Source organism: Electrona antarctica (assembly GCF_951216825.1).
Source record: "Electrona antarctica genome assembly, chromosome: 8".
Lineage (NCBI taxonomy): Eukaryota > Metazoa > Chordata > Actinopteri > Myctophiformes > Myctophidae > Electrona > Electrona antarctica.
In genome coordinates, this window is record NC_136789.1 from 37,093,294 (window position 1) to 37,109,108 (window position 15,815).

General features: G+C 45.0%; 1 protein-coding gene across 1 annotated transcript; it reads left to right on the plus strand.

The window, feature by feature from the left end:
- Positions 1-2,751: 2,751 nt before the first annotated feature.
- LOC306928566 (uncharacterized protein) lies at positions 2,752-9,999 on the plus strand. Its single transcript, XM_079508798.1, has 3 exons — positions 2,752-2,892; positions 6,439-6,568; positions 8,513-9,999. The coding sequence occupies exons 2-3, from the start codon at positions 6,439-6,441 to the stop codon at positions 9,604-9,606; spliced, it is 1,224 nt and encodes a 407-aa protein (XP_079364924.1). The 5' UTR covers positions 2,752-2,892; the 3' UTR covers positions 9,607-9,999.
- Positions 10,000-15,815: the final 5,816 nt, after the last annotated feature.

Sequence of the window (15,815 nt, forward strand, 5' to 3'; positions counted from 1 at the left end):
GAGCCCCCACCGTGAGGACACACTGTTGTTCCCTACTGGCTCACCGTCCAGTGAGGAGCCCCCACCGTGAGGACACACTGTTGTTCCCTACTGGCTAACCGTCCAGTGAGGAGCCCCCACCGTGAGGACACACTGTTGTTCCCTACTGGCTCACCGTCCAGTGAGGAGCCCCCACCGTGAGGACACACTGTTGTTCCCTACTGGCTCACCGTCCAGTGAGGAGCCCCCACCGTGAGGACACACTGTTGTTCCCTACTCGCTCACCGTCCAGTGAGGAGACATGACCTCACTCCTCCCGTTCAACATTCCCAGCTGACAGGCTCATTAATGAATTAATTAATATAGTTATTAATCAGAGATGAATCAATATAGTTCATTGTGTTGGTTTTCATTGTATTGTCAAAATACACTGAGATTATCCTGACCTGAATTTGTCTTTGAAGATAAAGTTTTGCGACCATTTGAAGCTTAAAACTTGCAATTTGTTATCAGATAATTTTGCTGAGGACCTCCTGGAGCTGGTCCAGGACCGGCTCCCCGGACTGTTCATGACGTCCTGGAGCCTGTCCAGGGACCCCGGGGGGTTCCCGGACTACTGAGGACGTCCTGGAGCCTGTCCAGGGACCCCTGGGGGTCCCCGGACTCCACTTTGAGAAGCAATGCCCATACCGCATAAGGACAAAGGGATAACAATCTGCTATTTCCTGCTCATTTTGTGGCAACAATCAAAGAAGTAGATTATTCAATTATTATTAGATTATTATATATAGATGTTACGAAACAGGTGGAACTGAGCCTTTTATAGGCAGCAGGTGGTGGTGATTGGATGAGGGAGGAGTCAGGTAACAGGCTGATTGACAGATGAGGTGACCGGGGACTTCAAACCTGCAGAGAATGAGAGAGTGGAGGGAAGGAGAGACAGGGGAGGAAAACAGAGCAACCCTACACAAACTACACTACGTGGCACGTAACAATAGATTATTATTATTATAGATTATTAAATGACAGACGAACAAGGACATGCAAGACCTGAGGATGATTCTACAAATGCCTTCAAAATTCTGACAGTTTTCTGAAAAGTTTCATGTTTCTATATCAGTGGTTCTCAAACATTTTCATCTCAAGGAGCCCCAAACATTGGCCGCCGTCCCCCATCTGAAAATATGATGTTCCAGCCCCCCCCCCCCCCACACACACACACATTTCGCCACATTTTCACAATTTTTCAAAAATAGCAGATCTACAAGTGCTCCAACTCCATGGTACTCCAACGTTCAACCCCTGAATTGACCATGATCTAAATGTATAATAATCAGTTTTTCATGTTATTTGGATGACCCTAAGTATCATAAAAAACCTTGAACGATTTACTATTGCAATTTATTTTGGGTCAAATCTTGTTGACGTCAAATCTTGTTGACGTTACTGGCCTATGAAGTGTTTCACTCAAGCTTTGAGCTATGGATGGTTATTGGTTATCCGTGCAGGAATGAATGCAGTCCACTAGGGGGCACTGTCACACAGGCTAAACAACACAGTGTAGAGCACATCTGTGCTCTGAAATAGAAAGCAGGATTTCTACACGTTGGCCTGATTGATTGATTTATTGACAGACAGGTTGCATGGACAAGCGCAGGGAAGTAGGCTACAGTACTGCAAGATCTGCTAAAAATAATTATTTGATTATTTGAGTAGCCTATGAAGGACCCAAATGGAAACAATTAAGCCTTAGTGCTTTCTTGTGTTAATAAAATCCTCTTTAGCAGACCTTGTATTGAACTGTACTTTACTGTGCTTTTATCTGCAAACTTAAAGTATTCAATCAATCAATCAATCAATCAACCAACCAAGAAAGCCTATAGTCTTGTTTACATTGGGGGCCTAATGCGGAAAACCACCAACTTGTGAAATTGAAGAACAAAAAACAAAACACTGTCCCATCTCAAGCATTAAATTAATATTTTATATAGAATTATATAACGGTGTTGAAACAAAGAAAAACCACACCCGTGTGACGTGAGGGGTGCTCTTGTGGCCGAACGGATAGCGGAGCGGTCTTGATACCGGAAGGTCGCCAGTTCGAATCAGCTGTCCGACACGTTAAAATTACCACCGCTGAAGTGCCCTTGAACAAGGCATTGAACCACTACGATGAAATGTGTTCTATGAGCAGGGCCTGGCTGGAAACAAGTTCTTGAGCTTAGCCCAGATACCCTGGGTAAATATAGTAATCATTTCATTTCATTTATCATCTTGATTATGTAAAACAAACATTGAGACAAAACAAACATTAAATTATGTATTGTTAATGGCGTTTTTAATACAAACATTGAACTAAAAACAAACATTAAACCTGTATATAGGAGGGGCTAGTGCCCCTCAAAACATATTTATATTTTTTAATGATTAATCATCTATTAATTCACAAACTAAACATGGAGTTAGAAACTTTGGCCGTTTAAAAATACTTTACACTATTGAGGGTGAGTTGGAAAAGAGGTGAGTTACCAAGTCTAAGATAATCAGTTTGGCCTGATGTTTATATAGCCTTACATTGTATAGATCTGTACATAGTTTCAGGTTATTGGTAAAACTGACACATTAACATTTCAAATTAAATGAAAATAAATCCTATGAAATCACAAACAGTTTCGTGATAACAAATGAATGTACAGATACTACCGTCTACATCCGTCCTGTGAAAGATTAAAAGAATCATAGAATCTGTGATCTGCTTGTTGAGTCTCTTTGATCATCGATTGCTCTCCCCTGCAGAGGAAGAGGAGTCTGATGCTAATGCTAATGCTAACGTTGCACAACAACACCTCTGGTCTGCGGGGTTGTTTACGTTGCGTAACCATGGTGATTATTAATGTATATCTGCACTAAGCGGTGAGTCAAAGCTGTGTTTATTATTATTGTCCATTTGGTTGATAAGAATGTTTGTTTATTGTGTGTTTTATCGCCGCTCTCCGTTAGCCACCGTTAGCATGCTAACGCTACAACGGTGTTAGCATATTAGCCCTGACCAGAGCCATCCAATAGAGTTGCGACATTGAGGGGTCAGAAAACAGCCTGGTGGTCACGTGGTTCATGTACTGGTGGTCACGTGGTTCATGTACTGGTGGTCACGTGGTCATGTAGTCGCGCGAATAGACTCCAATGCATTCCGTAAACTTCCGGTTGTCCCTTTTTGAAGCCTTCAAATGGGACAAACCAAGGGGCCAGTGAGGCGCTCCAATGTTGAAGCTCTGGGCCCTAGTGGTAAGAGGAAGGACTGCAGGCGGACCCGTGCACGGACACGTAGGACCATCACTCCCTACGTCACCCATACGAGGTCCGGAGGAGGTACTTCCGGCAGTCTTCCGGGTGCTTCAAAACGCCACTGAGCAACTTCATCGAAATGAATAGCTTGGGGGCGGGGCTAGTGCTCCAGTTGGGTCTCTATCCTTTATATACTATGGGACAAACCAACAGAAGTCTGTGTAGAAGAGCCGCCATTGGACTGAAACCCCATGACGTTTTTGATTACAGTATTTATTAACAGTACATTTCAAGCACAACTCAATACAAAACTGTTAACTGTGAGTGGACGATACTATAAAGCAGGGGTGGGCAACTTTGACGATGGAGAGGGCCACTATATTTCCACACTCAATCAAAACTCAAAACTAGGCTCCAGACTTCCCAAAACAAACTGGTCAGGCTCCTGTTAATAAATATTTCAATCAATCAAAAAAATCCCTAGGGCCATAGGGCAAAAATAGCCGATCTACAAGCTCAAAGCGCGTTGCTACGCGTTTTGAGCTTGTAGACTGGCTATTTTTGCTATATTTGAATTGAAATGTTGAATTATTTTTTGCTATTTTTGAATTGGAATCCTGAAAATTAACATTTTTATGTAATTTCAAATGCCTTTAATTATACTTGTGTTGAGCAATGAGCTACTAATTTAGAAGTAATTAAAGCAGGTCATGTTTGCATGTTGTGGCATTGTAACAGCTGAAACCAATGTTATATCAGTATTCTGATATGAACCTGAGGGCCACATTAAGTGAAGGTGGGGGCCACATGTGGCCCCCAGGCCGCCAGTTGCCCACCCCTGCTATAAATCATTACACTTGTTTACAACATTAGGGTCCACCAGTGAACGGAGTGAACTGTCTCGTGAAGCCTAGCCCCTTTCGGTACCCTCGGTTACCATTTCTGAATTTTGGACGTCGGTACCCCAGGGTCCCTCAGTGCTTCTTCCACTCTCCATGCGAGACAGATGTACATACCCTCCGTTCACGCCGTGCTGCGCTCCGCTTGAGTGTCGGTGAGATGTTTCAAAGATGCATAAAGCGGCTATAGGAAACGTGGGAGAAATCGCATTAAAGGACAACTTTAGTTTTTTTCAACCAAGGTTCATGTTTTATGTTGTTATTAGAGAAAGTAAAAGATGAGTGTTAATTTTTTTTCATTTGCTGCTTTCTTTCGTTTTAGGGATTTTAGCCGTTTTTGACAGGGGGGCGGGGGCATTCGAGCATGGGGCTAAATATGTATTTTTTTACAAAATATTATGGCGATTTCTTTTTTTATTATTTACTATAGTCCTAATAGACCTCGGGAAATTACATCTGGCCACAGAAGATCACAGGATCTACTGAATGAGAAGGTAGCCTACTGGGGGGAAGCTACACTGTGTGTCATAGGCTCAATATGTCAGTTTGACACATTCAGTAGATCTTGTGATGCTTTGTAGCCAGATGTAATTTCTTGGGGTCTAGTAGGACTATAGTAAATAATAAAAAAATAAATCGCTATAAAAATCTGTAAAAAAATACATAGCCCCATGCTCGAATGACCCCGCCCCACTGTCAAAAACGGCTAAAATCCCTAAAACGAAAGAAAGCAGCAAATGAAAAAAAATAACACTCATCTTTTACTCTCTCTAATAACAACCTAAAACATGAACCTTGGTTGAAAAAAACTAAAGTTGTCCTTTAAGCGCCGATGCCGTTAAAGGACCACTTCACCACTTTTCAACCTATCCTCATATAATAGGTCCTCAATAATCATGAAAAAATAGCACGATTTTTTTCTACTCAGTCTGTGTCTCATAGGACGGCTGTGGGCAGTTTAGAAACCGTCTTCCAGTGACATCATCATTAGGCAGATTTTTTTTTAAACAAGATTCTTTTACAAAAATATATAGATTTTCATTATCGTGAGAACGATGGCTTCCATTTTCGCATTGCAACTTTTCAGGACTAGAAAGCCTGCAGTTTTTATTAGCTTGTATTCCCCATCGATGATGTCACTGGAAGACGGTTTCTGAACTGCCCACAGCCCTCCTATGAGACACAGACCGAGTAGAAAAAAATGTCACCATGTTTTCATGATTATTAGTGAGGACCATAGAGTATATAAAGGATAGAGACCGAACTGGAGCGTTAGCCCCGCCCCCCCGCTATTAATTTCAGTGGAAGTTGCTCAGTGGCGTTTTGAAGCACCCGGAAGACTTCCGGAAGTATAATGATAACTCAATGGCTCGAGCGAGCGGAAGTTTAGCCTAGCCTTGCAATTCCACATTTCGCCAGTAGGTAGTGGCATCTTCAACGTTGGATAGCCTTACTGGGGGCTTGGTGAGGACCTATTATATAAAGATAGGTTGAAAAGTGGTCCTTTAAGCTTTTAAAAAAAAAGTTTTGGCTGCTCTGAAATTCTCTCTTCCTCACTTCCCATATGTCCCGCCTCCCACGACACAACAGCATTATAAACATCCTGCATGTACGCGGTCGGCCAATCAGAGGCAGTAACTAGGACGTGCAGCTAGCCAGTCTCGGTGCGGGAGGCGGTACAATGGGAAGTCAATAAGGAAGTCAAGGAAGTGAGGAAGAGAAAATGATCGGTGGCAGAACTGCAGCCTTCTCTGCATCTCTAATCTGTTATTCTGATCGGTGGCAGAACTGCAGCCTTCTCTGCATCTCTAATCTGTTATTCTCAGTAAAAAACTGACCTGAATTTGTTTTTTCTGTCAACACCAAAGCTCTTTACCAAAAATAGCAGATCTACAAGCTCACAATGCGTCACAGCACGACACGGTGTGAGCTTGTAGATCGGCTATTTTGGACTTATTCCCCCCAGAATAAGCATAGCGGGGGTTCATGTGTTTAATGCTATTCATAATAATGCAATGATGTTTTGATATTTGTCAAGTTTAATGTTTTCATATTGTGGATATGGATAATTTTATTATGTATTTGTTGCACATCCTGCAATTTCGTGTGTGTGTGTGTGTGTGTGTGTGTGTGTGTGTGTGTGTGTGTGTGTGTGTGTGTGTGTGTGTGTGTGTGTGTGTGTGTGTGTGTGTGTGTGTGTGTGTGTGTGTGTGTGTGTGTGTGTGTGTGTGTGTGTGTGTGTGTGTGTGTGTGTGTGTGTGTGTGTGTGAAGCAGATGTCTACCAGTGACGTCCATCTATCCAGTCAGGACTCAGCCGCCCTGAGTCAGGACCTGAGCTCTGCTGCCCCCTGGAGGACTGCTGCCTGCATGACTCCCACCTACTGCACTGACACTGAGACGGCCTGTGAGTCTCACACACTCACACACACACACACAGAGGGTTTTTTCTAGTTATTATTGACATTGTTATTACTTGCGCAAGCAGAGCGTGCAAGTAATGTTGTTTGTCCGGTGCTCCGATGATGTAATGATTAATTTGTGCCTGATATGGCAATGGTGTCAGATTACATACATGCAGGCCCGCGGGAAGTACTTTACACTAGCAGGGGCTGAACGTGTACCTGGGGGTGCGCGCGCGTAGCGCGCGCTGCAAAAATGCGCGTGCACGCACATCATGCACGCGCATTTTCGCGCATTTTCACGCGCAAACGTGGCCTTTACTTTCCCTCTCCACACGCAAGTTATATATGAACGAACTGACACAGGCAATTAACCAGGATAAGGTGCCAATACTGTGATACAGCATATTTAAATCTATTTTTTTTTTCTTTCTCTCCTGTTCGAGGGGGGGCTGTGCCTGGGGGGAGGGGGTGCTACAGCCCCCCCAGCACCCCTACTTCCCTCAGCCATGATACATGTATACATAGTGGCATTAACTTTAATCCACCCGACACTGAAACATATCTTTATTACGTCACCATTGAGAGCCAGTTATACCCTGGCATTGGTACATATCTTCATCACGTCATATGCTGCTACGGGACATACGCATCAAACGACCCAAGTAACCACAGTATACTACTTTTCAACTTACAAATTACATATACATATATACAACTTACATATACATACATGTATATATGTAATCTGAAACCTATCTTTAATACGTCACCATTGCGAGCCAGTTATAACCCCTCACTCACCCGTATTAATTACATCATTACTTGTTATGCTTTCTAGTGCTTAATTGGTTGTTATTAATTACATAACCAGTCCAAAATAATATGTATTTAGGTTTTTTTTATCGTGAGAACGATGGCTTCCATTTTTGCATTGCAACTTTCAGGAATAGAAATCCTATTAGCTTGGAGTCCCCATCGATGATGTCACTGGTGGACGGGTTTCTGAACTGCCCACAGCCCTCCTATGAGACACAGACTGGTTTCTGAACTGCCCACAGCCCTCCTATGAGACACAAACTGGTTTCTGAACTTCCTACAGCCCTCCTATGAGACACAGACTGGTTTCTGAACTGCCCACAGCCCTCCTATGAGACACATACTTTTTTCTGAACTGCCCACAGCCCTTCTATGAGACACAGACCGGTTTCTGAACTGCCCACAGCCCTCCTATGAGACACAGACTGGTTTCTGAACTGCTCACAGCCCTCCTATGAGACAGACTGGTTTCTGAACTGCCCACATCCCTCCTATGAGACACAGACTGTGTAGGAAAATAAATTGTGTTATTTTATCATGAACATTAGTGAAGACCAATTTTATGAAGATAGGTTGAAAAGTGGTGAAGTGGTCCTTTAATAAAAACAATATAACTGTGCGGTTTAAGTAACATTAATGTGTACGTAGGCGAGCCTTGAAAACACAAAGTACTTTATGCAATATTCCTCGGCCAGGATTTAAAATATGTCTCTCATCCATATATCTGACTGATGTACGACCCTCTATACCTCATCTGTGGCATAATGGTTGCAGTAGTAGTAAGAATCACACCCGTGTGAAGTGAGGGGCGCTCATATCATCGTACATCATCTCATTCCAGCAAATCACAATTTGCGTCCTCACCTTTGTCATCAATGTTTGTGTTTTACACAAACACTTGTCCATTCATTGTCAATGGCATTTAATGTTTGTGTTAGGACAAGATTTGGCTTACACACACACCAAAAGCTGGATATAGGAGGGGCTATCGCCCCTCAAATAATATGAATTGGTTCAACAGGGCAGAACTGGACTACTGGTCAATCACAGCACGTCCTTACCAGGTCTTGCAATAACTAGCATTACTAACAAGTTGTTCTCAGCTGATGTTGCCTCCTCTCTCCTCCTAGGTCTCTCACTCCTTCCAGTGTCTGCAGAGGAGGAGAGGAGTCCCAGTCTGGTCCAGGTGAAACTAGAACCTCCACAGATTAAATATGAACAGGAGGAGATGAGTCCCAGTCTGGTCCAGGTGAAACTAGAACCTCCACAGATTAAAGAAGAACAGCAGGAGGAATTACTTCAAAGACCAGAGGATGGTACTGAAAACAGAGAGACAGAGCCTGTAGCCGGCACCTCAACTGAACACATGAAAACACAAGCTTACATAGAGTACTGGGTACAATCACAACCAACTGGTGACGACCAGCTGCTCTCTTCACACTGTTCTGACTCTGACATCACGGAGGACAGTGATGACTGGCCTTCACACTGTTCTGAATCTGATGCTGAAGACGGTGATGAGCGGGAGACCAGTGAACAACAGTCAGATTTAAACACACTGAAATCACACAAGAGACAACATGTGGAAGGACATAAAATGCCTTTGAGAAACAGGCAAGAAAATAAATCAAAATCGTTAAAACAAAAGCCATCCATGAGGAGTGAAACAAAAAGGCAAAGCTTCTGTTGTACAGAGTGTGAAAAGGTCTATGGTTCCAAATATGCTTTGAAAAAACACATGAGGGTTCATACAGGTGAAAAGCCTTTTTCTTGCACAGTATGTAGCAAATGCTTTAAAGACGCTGGAACTCTGAAAACACACATGATGATCCATACAGGTGAAAGGCCCTTTGCTTGCACAGTATGTAGCAAATGCTTTACCACTAGTGGACAGATGAAGAATCACATGATGATTCATACAGGTGAAAGGCCCTTTGCTTGTACAGTATGCAGTCAAAGATTTATTCAAGCTTGCCATCTACAAAAACACACAAGGATCCATACTGGTGAAAAGCCCTTTTCTTGCACATTTTGTAGTCGATGCTTTAACCGAGATGACACTCTGAAAGAACACATCAGGATCCATACAGGTGAAAAGCCCTTTTCTTGTACAGTATGTAGCAAACGCTTCACCACTAGTGGAAAAAGGACGACACACATGAGGATGAATCACGATGGTTGTGTGTTAACATTGAGTAATGGGTCAACGGTGAAGTCCCAGTAAGTGTTGTGCTCCAGGACCTGGTGAACTGCAGTGTTCCGGAAAAAAACGGATAAATATTGTGCTAGCTTACCTTGGTCTCAATTTTATTATATCGCTAGAAGCTCCAAAAAGCGTTCATATTTTGAGGGAGAGGCGGATGAGGAGCAGAAATGAAGTGCTAGTATATCCATCAGATCAAAACCATGGAGAGTGCCCTGGATTAGGAGAGACGCGTCGGTTGGAATCCCAAGGACGTGTGGACACGTCGGATGGACGGAACCAGTTAATGTTTTCTGTTAGTAATCTAATCCCCCCTGGCTCTGATGTTGTATTGTTGTATTAATAACTTTGTTGTTTGTTTGTTTTGTTTTGTATTGTAATGTATTGTCATGACTGTTATAAAGATTTGTTAAAAACAAAGAAAAATTCTCCAGCTGCACTTCCGCTTGACTTCTGCCTTCATTGGGAGACACGTCGCTCCAATGAACTGCAGCGGCCAGTGAGGCATCTATTGTTTATAATATCTATGGTTATGTTTATAATATATATGGTTATCACCCCATAATCATATAATATCTATGGTTATCACCCCATAATCATTATAATATCTATGGTTATCACCCCATAATCAACAGAATATAGGTGATCAGCAGCTTGGAATTCAGCCAGAATGTGATAATAATCACACATACTGGGAAACGCGGAAGTTAAACTATGTCCATGACGGAGGTCTCTGGTGGCGTTGAGCCACGTGAGGCACCGCCGAGCGAGTCTCTGGTGGCCTTGAGCCACGTGAGGCACCGCCGATCGAGTCTCTGGTGGCCTTGAGCCACGTGAGGCACCGCCGATCGAGTCTCTGGTGGCCTTGAGCCACGTGAGGCACCGCCGATCGAGTCTCTGGTGGCCTTGAGCCACGTGAGGCACCGCCGATCGAGTCTCTGGTGGCCTTGAGCCACGTGAGGCACCGCCGATCGAGTCTCTGGTGGCCTTGAGCCACGTGAGGCACCGCCGATCGAGTCTCTGGTGGCCTTGAGCCACGTGAGGCACCGCCGAGCGAGTCTCTGGTGGCCTTGAGCCACGTGAGGCACCGCCGAGCGAGTCTCTGGTGGCCTTGAGCCACGTGAGGCACCGCCGATCGAGTCTCTGGTGGCCTTGAGCCACGTGAGGCACCGCCGATCGAGTCTCTGGTGGCCTTGAGCCACGTGAGGCACCGCCGATCGAGTCTCTGGTGGCCTTGAGCCACGTGAGGCACCGCCGATCGAGTCTCTGGTGGCCTTGAGCCACGTGAGGCACCGCCGATCGAGTCTCTGGTGGCCTTGAGCCACGTGAGGCACCGCCGAGCGAGTCTCTGGTGGCCTTGAGCCACGTGAGGCACCGCCGAGCGAGTCTCTGGTGGCCTTGAGCCACGTGAGGCACCGCCGAGCGAGTCTCTGGTGGCCTTGAGCCACGTGAGGCACCGCCGAGCGAGTCTCTGGTGGCCTTGAGCCACGTGAGGCACCGCCGAGCGAGTCTCTGGTGGCCTTGAGCCACGTGAGGCACCGCCGAGCGAGTCTCTGGTGGCCTTGAGCCACGTGAGGCACCGCCGATCGAGTCTCTGGTGGCCTTGAGCCACGTGAGGCACCGCCGAGCGAGTCTCTGGTGGCCTTGAGCCACGTGAGGCACCGCCGATCGAGTCTCTGGTGGCCTTGCGCCACGTGAGGCACCGCCGATCGAGTCTCTGGTGGCCTTGAGCCACGTGAGGCACCGCCGATCGAGTCTCTGGTGGCCTTGAGCCACGTGAGGCACCGCCGATCGAGTCTCTGGTGGCCTTGAGCCACGTGAGGCACCGCCGATCGAGTCTCTGGTGGCCTTGAGCCACGTGAGGCACCGCCGATCGAGTCTCTGGTGGCCTTGAGCCACGTGAGGCACCGCCGAGCGAGTCTCTGGTGGCCTTGAGCCACGTGAGGCACCGCCGATCGAGTCTCTGGTGGCCTTGAGCCACGTGAGGCACCGCCGATCGAGTCTCTGGTGGCCTTGAGCCGCGTGAGGCACCGCCGATCGAGTCTCTGGTGGCCTTGAGCCACGTGAGGCACCGCCGATCGAGTCTCTGGTGGCCTTGAGCCATGTGAGGCACCGCCGATCGAGTCTCTGGTGGCCTTGAGCCACGTGAGGCACCGCCGATCGAGTCTCTGGTGGCCTTGAGCCACGTGAGGCACCGCCAAGCGAGCCGTGCCGAGTGTTGCGACAGCCACCAGAGCCGACTCAGTGCCGTTAGAGTTGCGTCCCCATAGGCAGAGAATAGTACAAATTAGACCCCCCCCCCCCCCCCCTAGTTTCCATGCCCCGACAATAGTGTTCCGATAGGCAGAGAATAGTAAATAGTAGTACTACTAGTTTCCATGCCCTGACCATAGAGTTGGAAACAACATGTCCAGCAGGGGGAGTCCTTGACCAGGCTATGTCTGCACCACCCTGCAGTCCAGGTGAACACAGCCGAACACCACAACGTCTACAATGCCAGTTTGGCCATATTAGCCATAGCCTATTCCAACATCCTGATAACAGTTGATTTGTGTATTTAATGCAGTGAAAAAGAGAACATGAAAATGTTAATCTAATGTAAATTAAAAAATCACACCCGTGTGAACTGAGTGGTGCAAGGTCTTATATAGCCTGATCAGCTGTGGTCTGACGTAATGTCAGTGACCATAGTAACCATGCTCATTCTTTTGGGCCCCACGTACAGGTACAAACACGGGTACAAACAAAGCTGGTTGTTGGAGTGGTTTGCACCACTCAAAAAGAAGCACAATAAATTCACAATCGAAATCTGTGCCATACGTTTAATTCCTGTCTCATCTGTGTCACATTATCTTCATTTCTAATGTTTTAATCAAAGCTTTGATTGATTGAAGTATTTATTGAATTCCCATTGACAATGAATGGAGAATTCTATGTCATAGTGTCTGTTTTACGTCATGGTGATGTATGATGACTAGCTGCCCCTCGAATTGTGAATGAAGACTAAAATGGATGGTTTCAACGGGTGTTTATTTCTCTGAAGAAGCACCATTCGAACACCGTGAAAACTATAAATGGAATAAATAAATACTTTCAGAATCATACATTTCATAGTTTCACTCACTCAATAATAAATCAGTGCATTAGATGAATCACTTCAGGATACAATCAACAATACAATGGTTCATTTAAATGGTCAATTATAAATAATGCAGTGACACAATAACTAAGTTAATTTCAATGCAAGACCAACGAAATACCACAACAAAATACAATAGACCATAAATGAAATCATAAGGAACTTAAATGAAACACAAACAAAGAAACACTGCTGTACCTCGCTCCGCCTATCGAGGGTGCTATAGGGCTGGAAAGGCCACCTTGAGCTTCATACAAGAAGCACAGCAAGCAGGCACTGTGTCACCAAACGATCAGTACTGTGATGGGCACTGTGGGTAACGATCAGTACTGTGATGGGCACTGTGGGTAACGATCAGTACTGTGATGGGCACTGTGGGTAAACGGTTCACATATTGATCAGTACTGTGATGGGCACTGTGGGTAAACGGTTCACATATTGATCAGTACTGTGATGGGCACTGTGGGTAACGATCAGTACTGTGATGGGCACTGTGGGTAACGATCAGTACTGTGATGGGCACTGTGGGTAACGATCAGTACTGTGATGGGCACTGTGGGTAACGATCAGTACTGTGATGGGCACTGTGGGTAACGATCAGTACTGTGATGGGCACTGTGGGTAACGATCAGTACTGTGATGGGCACTGTGGGTAACGATCAGTACTGTGATGGGCACTGTGGGTAAACGGTTCACATATTGTATACTGAAGCTACAAACATTTCAATAATATCGAATCAACTGGGCAAACATGAAGTTGCAAACATATCATACCATGTGGCTTTGCTGCTACAAACATGCTGCATCTCTCTCCCTGTGTCACTCTGGCTGAGTGTGGTGAGTGGCTCTGAGGTGAGTGAAGCTAACAGGCTTCAGCTAATATGTGTTGGTAAAAAGGAAGTGTCAAAGTAAAAGTTGACCAAAAGACAGGAAGTTTCAAAGTAAGGTAAACCAGAATGAGCAAGTAAATAACAAATTAATTTTAAACTAAAGAAAGCATTGAAGTTAAATCAAGTGTCAGGGACACTTGATTTGATGACCAGAGCGCCCTCACTTCACACGAGTGTGATTTTTAGGTAGGTACCAGGTAAAGTTTGAATTACTGTTAAATGTAACACTAATTAGTACACACACACGTGCACGCGCACACACACACACACAGTCAGCTAAAATAATGTTCGCTTTTTCGTCACAGAAGGAAACACTTGCCTTAGGATAGAGACTGGTGCACTGTGCCGTCATTCCGTGAACAGCGTTCTAGTTTTAAAGTAAATGAACTAAATAGTAAAAAATTCCGCATTTGCGGTGCCCCCTATGGATGCAAATGGAATTGCTTTGGGCTCTCCGTTGATTAAACTACCCTTGACATGTGATATTTGGGGTGGATTGGACATTCCGTTGGTGATTTGTGTAATTTTGTATGAAACGGGCCCCTCCCACAAATTTGGACGCCGATTACAGCCGAACGATACAGGCTATGAAAATTCTGCCTGTGGTGTTTTAATCGGATAGGTCCAGAGATCATTTGTACCGATTATTGTGAGATTTGCACAAAAGCTGTAGGTGGAAGAGCAATCTGACGTGTGGCCTATATGGCGAGATGCGGCATGACCCAAGGAATCCAGGGAAAGTGACATTTTGATTTTACGACCTACGGTTCAAGAGTTATAAGGCAAATTGTAAAGTGGGCTGTTATAGCGCCACCATGTGTGTGTGACGTAACATCCGCCCGATCATACTTTTTATAATTATATGTAATAATGAATAAACACGATGGCCTGAATCACATAATCAATATCATAGACTAGTATTAATTCAACAAAATGGTCATGCCACTTCGGTCGCCACAAAACGATGCATAGAATCATCCTTCTGAATAGCGAGCATCAAACCTACTGGTCCACCAAATTAAATGAAATGATTACTATATTTACCCAGGGTATCTGGGCTAAGCTCAAGAACTTGTTTCCAGCCAGGCCCTGCTCATAGAACACATTTCATCTTAGTGGTTCAATGCCTTGTTCAAGGGGCACTTCAGCGGTGGTAATTTTAACGTGTCGGACAGCTGATTCGAACTGGCGACCTTCCGGTATCAAGACCGCTCCACTATCCGTTCGGCCACCGCTGCCACTGTAGCCACAGTAGACTACTGGCTCTATTGTAAGCCCAAACATCAGAGTACAAAATAGGGAGAAATCAACCTACTGAGTAGACGGGTAGATGTCTACTCAGTCTATTGAAAGCCCTGATTGAACGTGATTTTCCCCGTTTCAATACACTGATTCCGTTCGAATGCAGCACGTCCTGTCAACGTTGTATGGACGTCATATGGACGTCTGAGTGCGTATCCTGAGTTTGACTGTCACGTCGTATCAATTACGTTGTTTGGACGTCTGGCTGGGACGGCCGGCGACCTGGACGTTCTGGGTTGGTGGTGGTTACAGAGAGGTCTGTTTGACGTCGTATAGACGTTGTATGGACGTCCCGTTGGTTATGTGCTCAGTGAGGCAGTCAGGCAGAGAGAGAGATCTGTTGAAAAGATGTCACTAATAATGTGTTTGTGCAAATTTAATTGTAGATTTTTGTTTTTATAAAATATTAACGTTTGTGATGCCCTCAGAGTTAAAAATTAGGATCTCAGAGATAGAAATATATTTTTCAAATGGGGGTCCGCGGGCCAATTAGTGTCAATTTGGGGGTCCTTGACATGGAAAAGTTTGGGAACCACTGCTATCTTTCAGTTTCACAGTAGGAGGACAGACAGGGGTTGGAACTGGAATCTGTTGAGTCTGAGCACTAGATTCTGCACCGTATTATGTTTGTTTGTTTGATTTAGCAACAGTTTGCAGAATTACAGTACATTTCAAGCACAACTCAATACAAAGACTGTTAACTGTGAGTGGACGACACCATAAAGCATTACACTTGTTTACGAGAGGGTCCACCTTGTTCAATTCATCATAACATTTAGAGAACAAATATACACTTCTATAGAGTCAAAAACAGGAAATCATAAAGGATCAAAATGAATAGGCCTATAGTGGGGGAAAAGGGGGGGGGGGGGGGTGTTTTAGTACTCATTTGATCTTAA